At 44.7% G+C, this 15,005-nt stretch overlaps 1 protein-coding gene across 5 annotated transcripts in view; it reads left to right on the top strand.

Annotated features, from left to right (window-relative positions):
- The window catches only part of C6H1orf167 (chromosome 6 C1orf167 homolog), a 185,829-nt gene that overhangs the window by 86,041 nt on the left and 84,783 nt on the right, over nt 1-15,005 (top strand). For all 5 annotated transcript variants that reach the window (XM_068238753.1, XM_068238751.1, XM_068238752.1 and 2 more), the window contains exon 5: nt 448-584. In XM_068238753.1, coding sequence (XP_068094854.1) covers nt 448-584 — 137 coding nt within the window. The remainder of the gene's footprint in view (nt 1-447; nt 585-15,005) is intronic.

Below are 15,005 nucleotides of genomic sequence, written 5' to 3'. Positions count from 1 at the left end.
CTGACACCAGTGTGCAGATTAGGTGTTCCGCCTTTCCTGTGACTCCCCTGATCTGCATGCTGGTCCCGGGGAGAGAGTCACCCCATGTTACACCGTATCCTCTGGTGACGGACAGTGTGGGGTTCCCCCTCCCCAGCCGTACCATTCTCCTGACACCAGTGTGCAGATCAGGTGTTCTGCATTCCTGTGACTCCCCTGATCTGCATGTTGGTCCCGGGGAGAGAGTCACCCCATGTTACAGCGGATCCCCTGGTGACGGACAGTGTGGGGTTCCCCCTCCCCAGCCATACCATTCTCCTGACACCAGTGTGTGACACCAGATCAGGTGTTCTGCGTTACTGTGACTCCCCTGATCTGCATGCTGGTCCCGGGGAGAGAGTCTCCCCATGTTACAGCGGATCCTCTGGTGACGGGTGACCCTAATGTGTGTGGTGGATTATTTTGCAGAGATTGGAGGATTTGGGAGATCAGTTTTGGGCTGATATGAAGAAGAACATTCTGAAGAGGCATTTTATGACGTGGAGACGACATTCAGAAAACTGCCGGACCGCGGAAACCCTGCAGAGAGCCGGCCTGGAGAGACGGTAATTCATGTACTTTACTGAGGTGGATAGTGATCCGCAGAATCGTAATCAACAGAATCGTGATCCATAGAATCATGATCCACAGAATTTTGATCCACAGAATTGTAATCCATAGAATCATGATCCATAGAATCGTAATCCACAGAAATATAATCTGCAGAACTGTAATCCGCAGAACTGTAATCCACAGAATTGTAATCCACAGAACTGTAATCCACAAAATCATGATCCACAGAATCGTGATCCACAGAATCGTGATCCACAGAATTGTAATTGTAACATGCTCCACTTTTATCAGCAAAAAGTTGAAACGCACAAAACCCAATCACTGTATTTACTTATTACAGCCATATTAAGTAATGTGTGAGCAACAGTATAGCCATGACTATGTACTCTGTAATGGGCTGCAGAAGATATCAGTGCTATATAAATACATAATAATAATATGGTAGGACATTAGACTATGACTATGGTAGGATTAGAGTGTGAGCTCCTCTGAGGACAGTCAGTGACAGGACTATGTACTCTGTAATGTGCTGCAGAAGATGTCAGTGCTATATAAATACATAATAATAATATGGTAGGACATTAGACTATGACTATGGTAGGATTAGAGTGTGAGCTCCTCTGAGGACAGTCAGTGACATGACTATGTACTCTGTAATGGGCTGCAGAAGATATCAGTGCTATATAAATACATAATAATAATATGGTAGGACATTAGACTATGACTATGGTAGGATTAGAGTGTGAGCTCCTCTGAGGGCAGCCAGTGACATGGCTATGTACTCTGTAATGTGCTGCAGAAGATGTCAGTGCTATATAGATACATAATAATAATATGGTAGGACATTAGACTATGACTATGGTAGGATTAGAGTGTAAGCTCCTCTGAGGACAGTCAGTGACATGACTATGTACTCTGTACAGTGCTGCAGAAGATGTCAGTGCTATATAAATACATAATAATAATATGGTAGGACATTACACTATGACTATGGTAGGATTAGAGTGTGAGCTCCTCTGAGGACAGTCAGTGACATGATTATGTACTCTGTAATGTGCTGCAGAAGATGTCAGTGCTATATAGATACATAATAATAATATGGTAGGACATTAGACTATGACTATGGTAGGATTAGAGTGTGAGCTCCTCTGAGGACAGTCAGTGACATGACTATGTACTCTGTAATGTGCTGCAGGAGATGTCAGTGCTATATAAATACATAATAATAATAATATGGTAGGACATTAGACTATGACTATGGTAGGATTAGACTGTGAGCTCCTCTGAGGACAGTCAGTGACATGACTATGTACTCTGTAATGTGCTGCAGAGGATGTCAGTGCTATATAAATACATAATAATATATGGTAGGACATTAGACTATGACTATGGTAGGATTAGAGTGTGAGCTCCTCTGAGGACAGTCAGTGACATGACTATGTATTCTGTAATGTGCTGCAGAAGATGTCAGTGCTATATAAATACATAATAATAATATGGTAGGACATTAGACTATGACTATGGTAGGATTAGAGTGTGAGCTCCTCTGAGGACAGTCAGTGACATGACTATGTACTCTGTAATGTGCTGCAGGAGATGTCAGTGCTATATAAATACATAATAATAATATGGTAGGGCATTATACTATGACTATGGTAGGATTAGAGTGTGAGCTCCCTGAGGGCAGTCAGTGACATGACTATGTACTCTGTAATGTGCTGCAGAAGATGTCAGTGCTATATAAATACATAATAATAATATGGTAGGACATTAGACTATGACTATGGTAGGATTAGAGTGTGAGCTCCTCTGAGGACAGTCAGTGACATAACTATATACTCTGTAATGTGCTGCAGAAGATGTCAGTGCTATATAAATACATAATAATAATATGGTAGGACATTAGACTATGACTATGGTAGGATTAGAGTGTGAGCTCCTCTGAGGACAGTCAGTGACATGACTATGTACTCTGTAATGTGCTGCAGGAGAAGTCAGTGCTATATAAATGCATAATAATAATATGGTAGGACATTAGACTAGGACTATGGTAGGATTAGAGTGTGAGCTCCTCTGAGGACAGTCAGTGACATGACTATGTACTCTGTAATGTGCTGCAGAAGAGGTCAGTGCTATATAAATACATAATAATAATATGGTAGGACATTAGACTATGACTATGGTAGGATTAGAGTGTGAGCTCCTCTGAGGACAGTCAGTGACATGACTATGTACTCTGCAATGTGCTGCAGGAGATGTCAGTGCTATATGAATACATAATAATAATATGGCAGGACATTAGACTATGAATATGGTAGGGATTAGAGTGTGAGCTCCTCTGAGGACAGTCAGTGACATGACTCTGTACTCTGTAAGGTGCTGCAGAAGATGTCAGTGCTATATAAATACATAATAATAATATCGTAGGACATTACACTATGACTATGGTAGGATTAGAGTGTGAGCTCCTCTGAGGACAGTCAGTGACATGACTATGTACTCTGTAAGGTGCTGCAGAAGATGTCAGTGCTATATAAATACATAATAATAATAATATGGTAGGACATTACACTATGACTATGGTAGGATTAGAGTGTGAGCTCCTCTGAGGACAGTCAGTGACATGACTATGTACTCTGTAACGTGCTGCAGAAGATGTCAGTGCTATATAAATACATAATAATAATATGGTAGGACATTAGACTATGACTATGGTAGGATTAGAGTGTGAGCTCCTCTGAGGACAGTCAGTGACATGACTATGTACTCTGTAATGTGCTGCAGAAGATATCAGTGCTATATAAATACATAATAATAATATGGTAGGACATTAGACTATGACTATGGTAGGATTAGAGTGTGAGCTCCTCTGAGGACAGTCAGTGACATGACTATGTACTCTGTAATGTTCTGCAGAAGATGTCAGTGCTATATAAATACATAATAATAATATAATAGGGCATTAGACTATGACTATGGTAGGATTAGAGTGTGATCTCCTCTGAGGACAGTCAGTAACATGACTATGTACTCTGTAATGTGCTGCAGAAGATGTCAGTGCTATATGAATACATAATAATAATATGGTAGGACATTAGACTATGACTATGGTAGGATTAGAGTGTGAGCTCCTCTGAGGACAGTCAGTGACATGACTATGTACTCTGTAATGTGCTGCAGAAGATGTCAGTGCTATATGAATACATAATAATAATATGGTAGGACATTAGACTAGGACTATGGTAGGATTAGAGTGTGAGCTCCTCTGAGGACAGTCAGTGACATGACTATGTACTCTGTAAAGTGCTGCAGGAGATGTCAGTGCTATATAAATACATAATAATAATATGGTAGGACATTGTACTATGACTATGGTAGGATTAGACTGTAAGCTCCTCTGAGGACAGTCAGTGACATGACTATATACTCTGTAATGTGCTGCAGAAGATGTCAATGCTATATAAATACATAATAATAATATGGTAGGACATTACACTATGACTATGGTAGGATTAGAGTGTGAGCTCCTCTGAGGACAGTCAGTGACATGACTATGTACTCTGTAATGTGCTGCAGAAGATGTCAGTGCTATATAAATACATAATAATAATATAGTAGGACATTAGACTATGACTATGGTAGGATTAGAGTGTGAGCTCCTCTGAGGGCAGTCAGTGACATGACTATGTACTCTGTAAAATGCTGCAGGAGATGTCAGTGCTATATAAATACATAATAATAATATGGTAGGACATTAGACTATGACTATGGTAGGATTAGAGTGTGAGCTCCTCTGAGGACAGTCAGTGACAGGACTATGTACTCTGTAATGTGCTGCAGAAGATGTCAGTGCTATATGAATACATAATAATAATATGGTAGGACTTTAGACTAGGACTATGGTAGGATTAGAGTGTGAGCTCGTCTGAGGACAGTCAGTGACATGACGATGTACTCTGTAAAGTGCTGCAGGAGATGTCAGTGCTATATAAATACATAATAATAATATGGTAGGACATTGTACTATGACTATGGTAGGATTAGACTGTGAGCTCCTCTGAGGACAGTCAGTGACATGACTATATACTCTGTAATGTGCTGCAGAAGATGTCAATGCTATATAAATACATAATAATAATATGGTAGGACATTACACTATGACTATGGTAGGATTAGAGTGTGAGCTCCTCTGAGGACAGTCAGTGACATGACTATGTACTCTGTAATGTGCTGCAGAAGATGTCAGTGCTATATAAATACATAATAATAATATAGTAGGACATTAGACTATGACTATGGTAGGATTAGAGTGTGAGCTCCTCTGAGGGCAGTCAGTGACATGACTATGTACTCTGTAAAATGCTGCAGGAGATGTCAGTGCTATATAAATACATAATAATAATATGGTAGGACATTAGACTATGACTATGGTAGGATTAGAGTGTGAGCTCCTCTGAGGACAGTCAGTGACAGGACTATGTACTCTGTAATGTGCTGCAGAAGATGTCAGTGCTATATAAATACATAATAATAATATGGTAGGACATTAGACTATGACTATGGTAGGATTAGAGTGTGAGCTCCTCTGAGGACAGTCAGTGACATGACTATGTACTCTGTAATGTGCTGCAGGAGATGTCAGTGCTATATAAATACATAATAATATTAATATGGTAGGACATTAGACTATGACTATGGCAGGATTAGAGTGTGAGCTGAGCTCCTCTGAGGACAGTCAGTGACATGACTATGTACTCTGTAATGTGCTGCAGAAGATATCAGTGCTATATAAATACATAATGATTATATGGTAGGACATTAGACTATGACTATGGTAGGATTAGAGTGTCAGCTCCTCTGAGGACAGTCAGTGACATGACTATGTACCCTGTAAAGTGCTGCAGAAGATGTCAGTGCTATATAAATACATAATAATAATATGGTAGGACATTAGACTATGACTATGGTAGGATTAGAGTGTGAGCTCCTCTGAGGACAGTCAGTGACAGGACTATGTACTCTGCAGTTTTTCCAGCTCATAATGTGAATTATATGCGTATTACTGCAGCTCAGTCACAGAGAAAACATAATTGTTCTGTGAAAATCATATTACCATGAAAACTTTCGACCATTCACCAGATCTGAATTCTACTGAGTTTAGCTGAGCCTTGTAATTGGCGTAACATTTCCATGATAATCTGATGACCGCGGTAACATTCTGCATTCTCTGATAAGCCCAATACTTTTTGAGTCACCTCAGAAGTAGAGATGTTGCGAACGGCTCTGGGCCCTATACTACTTCCAGGTCGCTTTCTGCGCATGTGTGTGACGTCATGAGTGACGTCACGCTCATGCGCAGAGAGTGCCCGGCAACAGGAGCGCGATCTAGGACGCGCTCCGCCGGGCCAGCGCAGGCGTACTACTCCGGGAGGCGTACTACTCCGGGTCATAGCGACCCGGAAGTAGTACAAGGCCTAGAGAGATTCGCCCAGCGAACGGTTCGGGCCATCTCTACTCAGAAGCTTTTGGCCAATCAGAGGATGCAAAAAATTACAAATAAAGGACCCCTTGGAAATCTCAATCTGTGGAATGATAAATCTGCGTCTCCCATCATCCCGGATATGTCTGTGGGATCGTCTGTCTGTGGAATGGTAAATCTGCGTTTCCCACCATTAGAGATGGCCCGAATGGTTCACTGGCGATTGGTTCGATTCGCCCACATAGTGTATTATGAGGGTTAACTTTGACCCTCTACATCATAGTTCCTTAACCCTGTCGTCGAGGCCCACCAACAGTACATGTTTTGCAGTAAACCACAAACATCCACAGGTGAGGTAATTAGTGTCTCAGCACTAGGGATGGTCGGAAATGCCAATTTCCGAATCCGCGGTGAATCCGCATTCCACCATTGCCAATTATCGCTACCGATTCCGCTTTCCGCTACCAATTTCTGCATTCCGATGCGGATTTGCACCGGAAATCGCGGAAATTTCCCCCCGACTTTAACATCAATTTTCTCAAAAACTATAAGGTCTTTTTAAAAACCTTTTTTTGCATAGATATCAGGCAGCAATTATTTCTCTAAAAAGGCGATACCCAAACTGTACCGTGAAGTTGAGAGGCAAGTGGTGTCATCTCTGGCACACAGCGTTGGGTCAAGGGTCCATCTGACCACGGATGCCTGGTCTGCAAAGCACGGTCAGGGCCGCTACATTACTTACACAGCCCATTGGGTCAACCTGGTGACCGCTGGCAAGCAGTGAGTACATGGCTGTGCAGTGGACCTAGTGACACCTCCACGGCTTGCAGGCAGGCTCCTGCCACCTCCTCTCCTCCTGCTACATCCTCTTCGCTGTCGTTATCCTCCTCCTCCTTGGCTGAGTGGCAGTTCAACTCTACTGGTTCTGCGATCTCCTCTCCAGCTACACAGCCCCAGCTCCCCAGGGCCTATGCTGCATGCCAGGTAAGACGGTGTCACGTCATCTTAGACATGTCTTGCCTCAAAGCGGAGAGTCACACTGGAGCAGCTCTCCTGGCTGCTCTTAACAAACAGGTGGATCATTGGCTGACCCCGCACCAGCTGGAGATCGGCAACGTGGTGTGTGACAACGGCAGCAATCTCCTTTCCACTTTGAATTTGGGAAAGCTGACACATGTACCTAGAGATGAGCGTAATGACCTAATTACGATTTTGCGAAATTTCGCGTAATTAGTGTAATTACGATTATGACCGTAAGTACATAATCGTAATGAAGAAGGATTTCGCGAAATTTCGCATAAGCATAATTTTCGCGTAATTTTCGCATTACAGTCGTATCATGCCGTAATTTCGCATTAAACGCTACCGTAATTTCGCGTTAAACTTAAACCGTAACGCTCCGTATAATATAAAAAAGCCGCCGACTTTAAGGGTTAATAGCAAAGCCCCCTTAAATGCTAAGAGCCTCAAATTTGGAGAATATATTAAGGAGATCAGGAGGAATAAGAGGAAAAATTTTTTTTTCAAAAAGACCTTATAGTTTTTGAGAAAATCGATGTTAAAGTTTCAAAGGAAAAATGTAAACATTTAAAAACCCGCCGACTTTAACGGTTAATAGCAAAGCCTGCTTAAAGTTTAGGAACACCAAATTCCCAGGGTATATTAAGGGGATCAGTGGGAATAAGAGGAAAATTTTTTTTTTTCAAAAAGACCTTATAGTTTTTGAGAAAATCGATTTTTAAGTTTCAAGGGCGAAAATGTCTTTTAAATGCGGAAAATGTCAGTTTTTTTTGCACAGGTAACAATAGTGTATTATTTTCATAGATTCCCCCAAGTGGGAAGAGTTTTACTTACTTCGTTCTGAGTGTGGGAAATATAAAAAAAAAAACGACGTGGGGTCCCCCCTCCCAGACCTCTTTAACCCCTTGTCCCCCATGCAGGCTGGGATAGCCAGAATGCGGAGCACCGGCCGCGTGGGGCTCCGCACCCTGACTATACCAGCCCGCATGGTCCATGGATTGGGGGGTCTCGGAAGGGGAGGGGCAGCCAAGCTTTCCCCTCCCCCTCCGAGCCCTTGTCCAATCCAAGGACAAGGGGCTCTTCTCCACCTCCGATGGGCGGTGGAGGTGGAGGCCGCGATTTCCTGGGGGGGAGGTTCATGGTGGAATCTGGGAGTCCCCTTTAAAAAGGGGTCCCCCAGATGCCCACCCCCCCTCCCAGGAGAAATGAGTATAGAGGTACTTGTACCCCTTACCCATTTCCTTTAAGAGTTAAAGTAAATAAACACACAGACACTTAGAAAAAGTATTTTAATTGAACAAAAAACATAACCACGAAAAAAGTCCTTTAATATTCTTAATTAACCATTAATACTTACCTGTCCCTTTAAATAAATGATCCCTCGCAATATCCTCGGAAATGTTCTATCAGTTACAATGTAACAAAGTTATTACAATGTAACAACTTTGTTACATTGTAACTACGCCGCACCCGACGCCACTCGCCGCTCAGCCGCCGCATACGCGTCCGTGCAGGACGCTAAGTCCCCGCAGCTCCCGCTGTCCACCCCGCCCACATCTGTCACCCACATGTCACCCACATGTGGGTGACATGTGGGTGACATGTGGGAGAGGCGGGGAGGGCAGCGGAGCCGGCGGGGACTTAGCGTCCTGCACGGACCCGACAGAGCTCTGAGCTATATAGCTCAGAGCTCTCTAAAGCATCTTTGTATTTGGGCTCCAAGGAGCCCCATTGGTCCTTAGCAGACCAATGGGGTTCCTTCAAATCAGAAGGAACCCCATTGGTCTGCTAAGGACCAATGGGGCTCCTTGGAGCCCAAATACAAAGATGCTTAGAGAGCTCTGAGCTATATAGCTCAGAGCTCTGTCGGGTCCTGCAGCACAGACGCGGCGGCGGCGGCGGTGAGTGACGTCGGGTGCGGCGTAGTTACAATGTAACAAAGTTGTTACATTGCAATAACTTTGTTACATTGTAACTGATAGAACATTTCCGAGGATATTGCGTGGGATCATTTATTTAAAGGGACAGGTAAGTATTAATGGTTAATTAAGAATATTAAAGGACTTTTTTCGTGGTTATGTTTTTTGTTCAATTAAAATACTTTTTCTATGTGTTTGTGTGTTTATTTACTTTTAACTCTTAAAGGAAATGGGTAAGGGGTACAAGTACCTCTATACTCATTTCTCCTGGGAGGGGGGGTGGGCATCTGGGGGACCCCTTTTTAAAGGGGACTCCCAGATTCCACCATGAACCCCCCACCCAGGAAATCGCGGCCTCCACCTCCACCGCCCATCGGAGGTGGAGAAGAGCCCCTTGTCCTTGGATTGGACAAGGGCTCGGAGGGGGAGGGGAAAGCTTGGCTGCCCCTCCCCTTCCGAGACCCCCCAATCCATGGACCATGCGGGCTGGTATAGTCAGGGTGCGGAGCCCCACGCGGCCGGTGCTCCGCATTCTGGCTATCCCAGCCTGCATGGGGGACAAGGGGTTAAAGAGGTCTGGGAGGGGGGACCCCACGTCGTTTTTTTTTTATATTTCCCACACTCAGAACGAAGTAAGTAAAACTCTTCCCACTTGGGGGAATCTATGAAAATAATACACTATTGTTACCTGTGCAAAAAAAACTGACATTTTCCGCATTTAAAAGACATTTTTGCCCTTGAAACTTAAAAATCGATTTTCTCAAAAACTATAAGGTCTTTTTGAAAAAAAAATTTTTCCTCTTATTCCCACTGATCCCCTTAATATACCCTAGGAATTTGGTGTTCCTAAACTTTAAGCAGGCTTTGCTATTAACCGTTAAAGTCGGCGGGTTTTTAAATGTATACATTTTTACTTTGAAACTTTAACATCGATTTTCTCAAAAACTATAAGGTCTTTTTGAAAAAAAAATTTTTCCTCTTATTCCTCCTGATCTCCTTAATATATTCTCCAAATTTGAGGCTCTTAGCATTTAAGGGGGCTTTGCTATTAACCCTTAAAGTCGGCGGCTTTTTTATATTATACGGAGCGTTACGGTTTAACGCGAAATTACGGTAGCGTTTAATGCGAAATTACGGCATGAACGAAACGCGAAATTTCGCGTTGAAAATTACGCTTACGGTATTTTCAATTACGATTTTAATGGCAATTTCGCTACGCTAATTTCGCATCGTAATCGCAAATTTCGCATGCGTAATTATAGTAATGCGAAATTACGAAAATTTCAGCTCAACTCTACATGTACCCTGCATGGCACAGGTGCTGAATCTGGTCGTGCAAAGATTTGTGTCAAAGTACCCAGGCTTAGAGGACGTCCAGAAGCAGACCAGGAAGTTGTGTGGGCATTTCAGGCGGTCTTACATGGCCATGGCACGCTTTGCCGAGATTCAGCGGAGAAACAAGTTGCCGGTGAGACGTCTGATTTGCGATAGCCCGACTCGCTGGAATTAGACCCTCCTTCTGTTCTCTCGCCTGCTAGACCAGGAGAAAGCCGTCACCCAGTACCTCTACAATTACAGTAGAACACACTGGGGAGATGGTAATGTTCTGGCCCAACAACTGGACACTCATAAGAAATGCATGCAGGCTCATGCAGCCGTTTGAGGAGGTGACCAACCTGGTGAGGCGCGCTGAAGGCACCATCAGCGACTTGTTCCCATACGCTTACTTCCTGGAGCATGCCGTGCGTAGAGTGGTGGATCAAGCTGTGGAGGAGCCTGAACAGGAACAGTTACAGGAGGAAGCGTTGTGGGATCAATTCTCATCAGAACCAGATGTTTCCTCAACACCTGCGGCAGCACAGAGGGGGGAGGAGGAGGAAGAGTCATGTGGGGAAGAGGAGTCAGACTTGGATGATGAGGAAGGTGTTTCTTTGGAGGAGGAGGCGGCAGAAGAAGAACTTCAGCAGGCATTGCAGGGGGCTTGTGCTGCTCAATGTTCCTGTGGTATTGTTCGTGGCTGGGGGGAGGAGGAGGACTTAGCTGACGTCACTGAGGAAGAGCAAGAGGAGATAGATAGTACGTCTGGATCCAACTTTGTGCAGATGGCCTCTTTCATGCTGTCCAGCCTGTTGAGGAACCCCCCGTATAAACAAAAATTAAGGGGAATGAGCTGTACTGGGTGGTCACGCTACTAGACCCTCGGTACAGGCACAAAGTGGCGGAGGTGTTTCCAACTCACCAGAAGGCAGAAAGGATGCAGCACGTGCACAACAAGCTGGCAATGATGCTTTACAATGCGTTTAAGGGTGATGTCACAGCACAACTAGGGATGAGCGTAATGACCTAATTACGAATTTCCGAAATTTCGCGAAATTACTACAATTACGATTTTAGCAGTAATCGAAATTTCGTAATTTTCGCAAATTACGCAAATTTTCGTAATTACGATTACGAAATTTAGTATTTTAAAGTTTGCAAAGGTTTCTATCCCTCTAGATGCCTAAAATGAACAACCAACCTCCTCCTCCTCCTCCTCCTCCTCCTCCTCCTCCCTCTCTCTCTCTCTCTCCAGAGATCTGTAGTATTTCAAAACCATACTCACATTCATGACATGTCCAGGGATCAAACCCAGGCCAACCACATGGAAGACAACTATGCTCACCACCATACCACCAAACACACACTAAATAGACTGCTAACCTAAATCTTACTTGTAGACAGTCATATGAGACACATGCTGGGTGCAGGGCTTTGTGATTGGACCATGCGATAGAGTGAGGTGCAAAAATGAAATCATGCCTTTGGTTCAATTCCATCCAGGCATGTCTTTTCCTTTTGCGTTCAACAGTTGTCCAAACAGAGCCAACAGAGCCCCAGATAGCCATGTAGAGTTAGGTCACAGCTAGCCTGGCTGTGGTGCAATTGGTTAGTGTGTCTGGCTGGTAACAGCAAGGTTACAGGTTCGATTCCATCCAGGCATGTCTTTTCCTTTTGCGTTCAACAGTTGTCCAAACAGAGCCAACAGAGCCCCAGATAGCCATGTAGAGTTAGGTCACAGCTAGCCTGGCTGTGGTGCAATTGGTTAGTGTGTCTGGCTGGTAACAGCAAGGTTACAGGTTCGATTCCATCCAGGCATGTCTTTTCCTTTTGCGTTCAACAGTTGTCCAAACAGAGCCAACAGAGCCCCAGATAGCCATGTAGAGTTAGGTCACAGCTAGCCTGGCTGTGGTGCAATTGGTTAGTGTGTCTGGCTGGTAACAGCAAGGTTACAGGTTCGATTCCATCCAGGCATGTCTTTTCCTTTTGCGTTCAACAGTTGTCCAAACAGAGCCAACAGAGCCCCAGATAGCCATGTAGAGTTAGGTCACAGCTAGCCTGGCTGTGGTGCAATTGGTTAGTGTGTCTGGCTGGTAACAGCAAGGTTACAGTTTTGAAGGAGGAGGAGGAGGAGGAGGAGGAGGAGGAGGAGGAGGAGGAGGAGGAGGAGGAGGAGGAGGAGGAGGAGGACTGGCTGTGCTATTCATTTTAGGCATCTAGAGGGATAGAAACCCTTACAAACCTGAAAAAGTAAAATTTCAGTTGCAGACACGAAATTCGTAATTACGGGAGTGAAATTTCGATTACGATTTGAAAATTAATTACGAAATTACGAATTTGGGTCGTAATGTTAAATTTCGCATTCGTAATAAAAGCAGTTCGAAATTTCGAAAATTTCGGCTCATCTCTAAGCACAACGCAATAAAGGTACCACTGCCAGTAATCCTCCTCCTCCCATGTCCACACAGGCAAGGACAGGATGCTCCAGCGATCTCATGGTGATGTCAGACATGCGGACATTCTTTAGTCCAACACCTCACCTTAGCCCTTCCAGATCCACCCTCCACCAACACCTGGACCGACAGGTAGCCAATTACCTGGCCTTAAGTGTGGATGTAGACACTGTGAGCAGTGATGATGAACCCTTGGACTACTGGGTGTGCAGGCTTGACCTGTGGCCAGAGGTGTCACAACTTCTGTCTTGCCCTGCCTCAAGCGTCCTGTCAGAAAGGACCTTCAGCGCAGCTGGAGGCATTGTCACTGAGAAGAGAAGTCGCCTAAGTCACAAGTGTTCAGTACCTCACCTTTATCAAAATTAATGAGGCATGGATCCCGGAGGGCTGCTGCACGACCGAAGACTAAGTCAGTCCCCACACACAGCATGTCTGCCTGCAGGCCGCTTGCCTTCTCCACCACCACCAACAGGGTCCGGGACTCCAGGCGGATTCCTGAATTTTTAAGGCCGCTGCTAGCAGCGGCCGCTATACTAATTTTTCTGGGGCGTGCCTAATATTTCTGGCTGCACTGCAGCTTCAACAACAAAACAAAAGGCATGTACATGTGCCCATTCCCCTTCGTGATCATTACCTTGCCGCGGTGAAGGGGCTTGCGTATCGCAATGAAGCAATGACCGCCGGCTATTTGAGTGTCTCGGGTGGGGGTGGCACACCCAAGATAATAAGGTCGTTGCTTCATTGTGGACAGACCAAATTTGATCATCTGGACAGTCACTGTTGTTCTATCATTGAGCTACCACAGCCCGGCGACCATATGGGCTTGAACACCGCCACAGCCTGCACTCTCGCCATGGTGCGCACCAGTCCAGCACGGCCGTCACTACACAATCAGCTGTTTGCGGTGCGTTACACAGTGAGTTTGGTGTGTCAGTGTGAAGCAGTACTCTAATTACACTCCCTAATTGATGTATACCCATGCAAGATGTTTGAAAGCACTTTAGGCCTGCAATTTAGCATTCAATGGGCCTGATTCACAAAGCGGTGATAACTCAGTTATCACGCCTAAATAACTTTAGGCGTGATAAGCTTTGCACCACTGAGTTAGCACCGTTTTGTGCTCTTTATCGCGCGCAAAGTGTTGCACACGCAATCGCGCAACTTCGCGCGCAGCGCCCATAGGGTTTAATGGCCGCATCGCGCACACTGCACCGAGCGCCGCGCGATTGCGCGCGAGTTTCATTTTATCACACCTAAACTGAGTTTAGGCGTGATAAAGGGCTTTTCACAGGCGTGCAAACACTTTGCACCGCTTTGTGAATCAGGCCCAATGTGATTTCTGCCCTTAAAACGCTGCTTTGCGGCAAATCCAGATTTTTCCCTGGGACTTTGGGCATGTATCCCACTCCGCCATGCCCCCCTCCAGGTGTTAGACCCCTTGAAACATCTTTTCCATCACTTTTGTGGCCAGCATAAGTGTTTTTTAGTTTTCAAAGTCCACCTCCCCATTGAAGTCTATTGCGGTTCGCGAAAGTTCGCACGCAGGGGCGCCTCTGGCCATTTTGTCACTCCAGGTGAGGAAATCTGTGCCGCCGCCCCCCCCCCCTCCCCCATTAAAATAATCACAATGCTGCAGCATTTCACCAGAAAATAATGCACTAAACCAGCGGTGGTTTAGTGCAATTGAAAAATGTACTGTTTGATCGTAAATTTGATACATTTGTGCAACGGATTCATTGATGGAAAGTATAATCGATCTGGGTGGTTGGTGATCACCAGATTCAATCCTAGTGAAAGAATCTGTCAGTAACAATGAATGCATGTATTGGCAGCTATAGGTTGGGGTTACTAATAACAAGATCGGGGTGATTAAATTGTGAGGGTAAGAGGTGGTGGGGGGCAAAGTAGAGATTGACAAGGAACATTTATATTGCATTTTTCTCCTGGCGGACTCAGGAGCTGCAGCCACTAGGGCGCGCTCTATAGGCAGTAGCAGTGTTAGGGAGTCTTGCCCAAGGTCTCCTACTGAATAGGTGCTGGCTTACTGAGCAGGAATAGCTGAGATATGCTGAGGTTTGAACCCAGGTTGCCTGTGCCAGAGGCAGAGCCCTTAACCATTACACTATCCAGAGAGAGGGGAGAAAATAACTTTTGTTTAGCTTTCCTGTATGACAAGACAGCCAGCACTAGGGGAGGGGGGGAAAGAAAGGTTAATAAGGGAGAGAA

Source organism: Hyperolius riggenbachi, chromosome 6 (genome assembly GCF_040937935.1).
Source record: "Hyperolius riggenbachi isolate aHypRig1 chromosome 6, aHypRig1.pri, whole genome shotgun sequence".
NCBI classification, from domain to species: Eukaryota; Metazoa; Chordata; class Amphibia; order Anura; family Hyperoliidae; genus Hyperolius; species Hyperolius riggenbachi.
The sequence above is the reverse complement of the archived record's forward strand: the minus strand, read 5'-3'. Positions and strand labels throughout refer to the sequence as shown.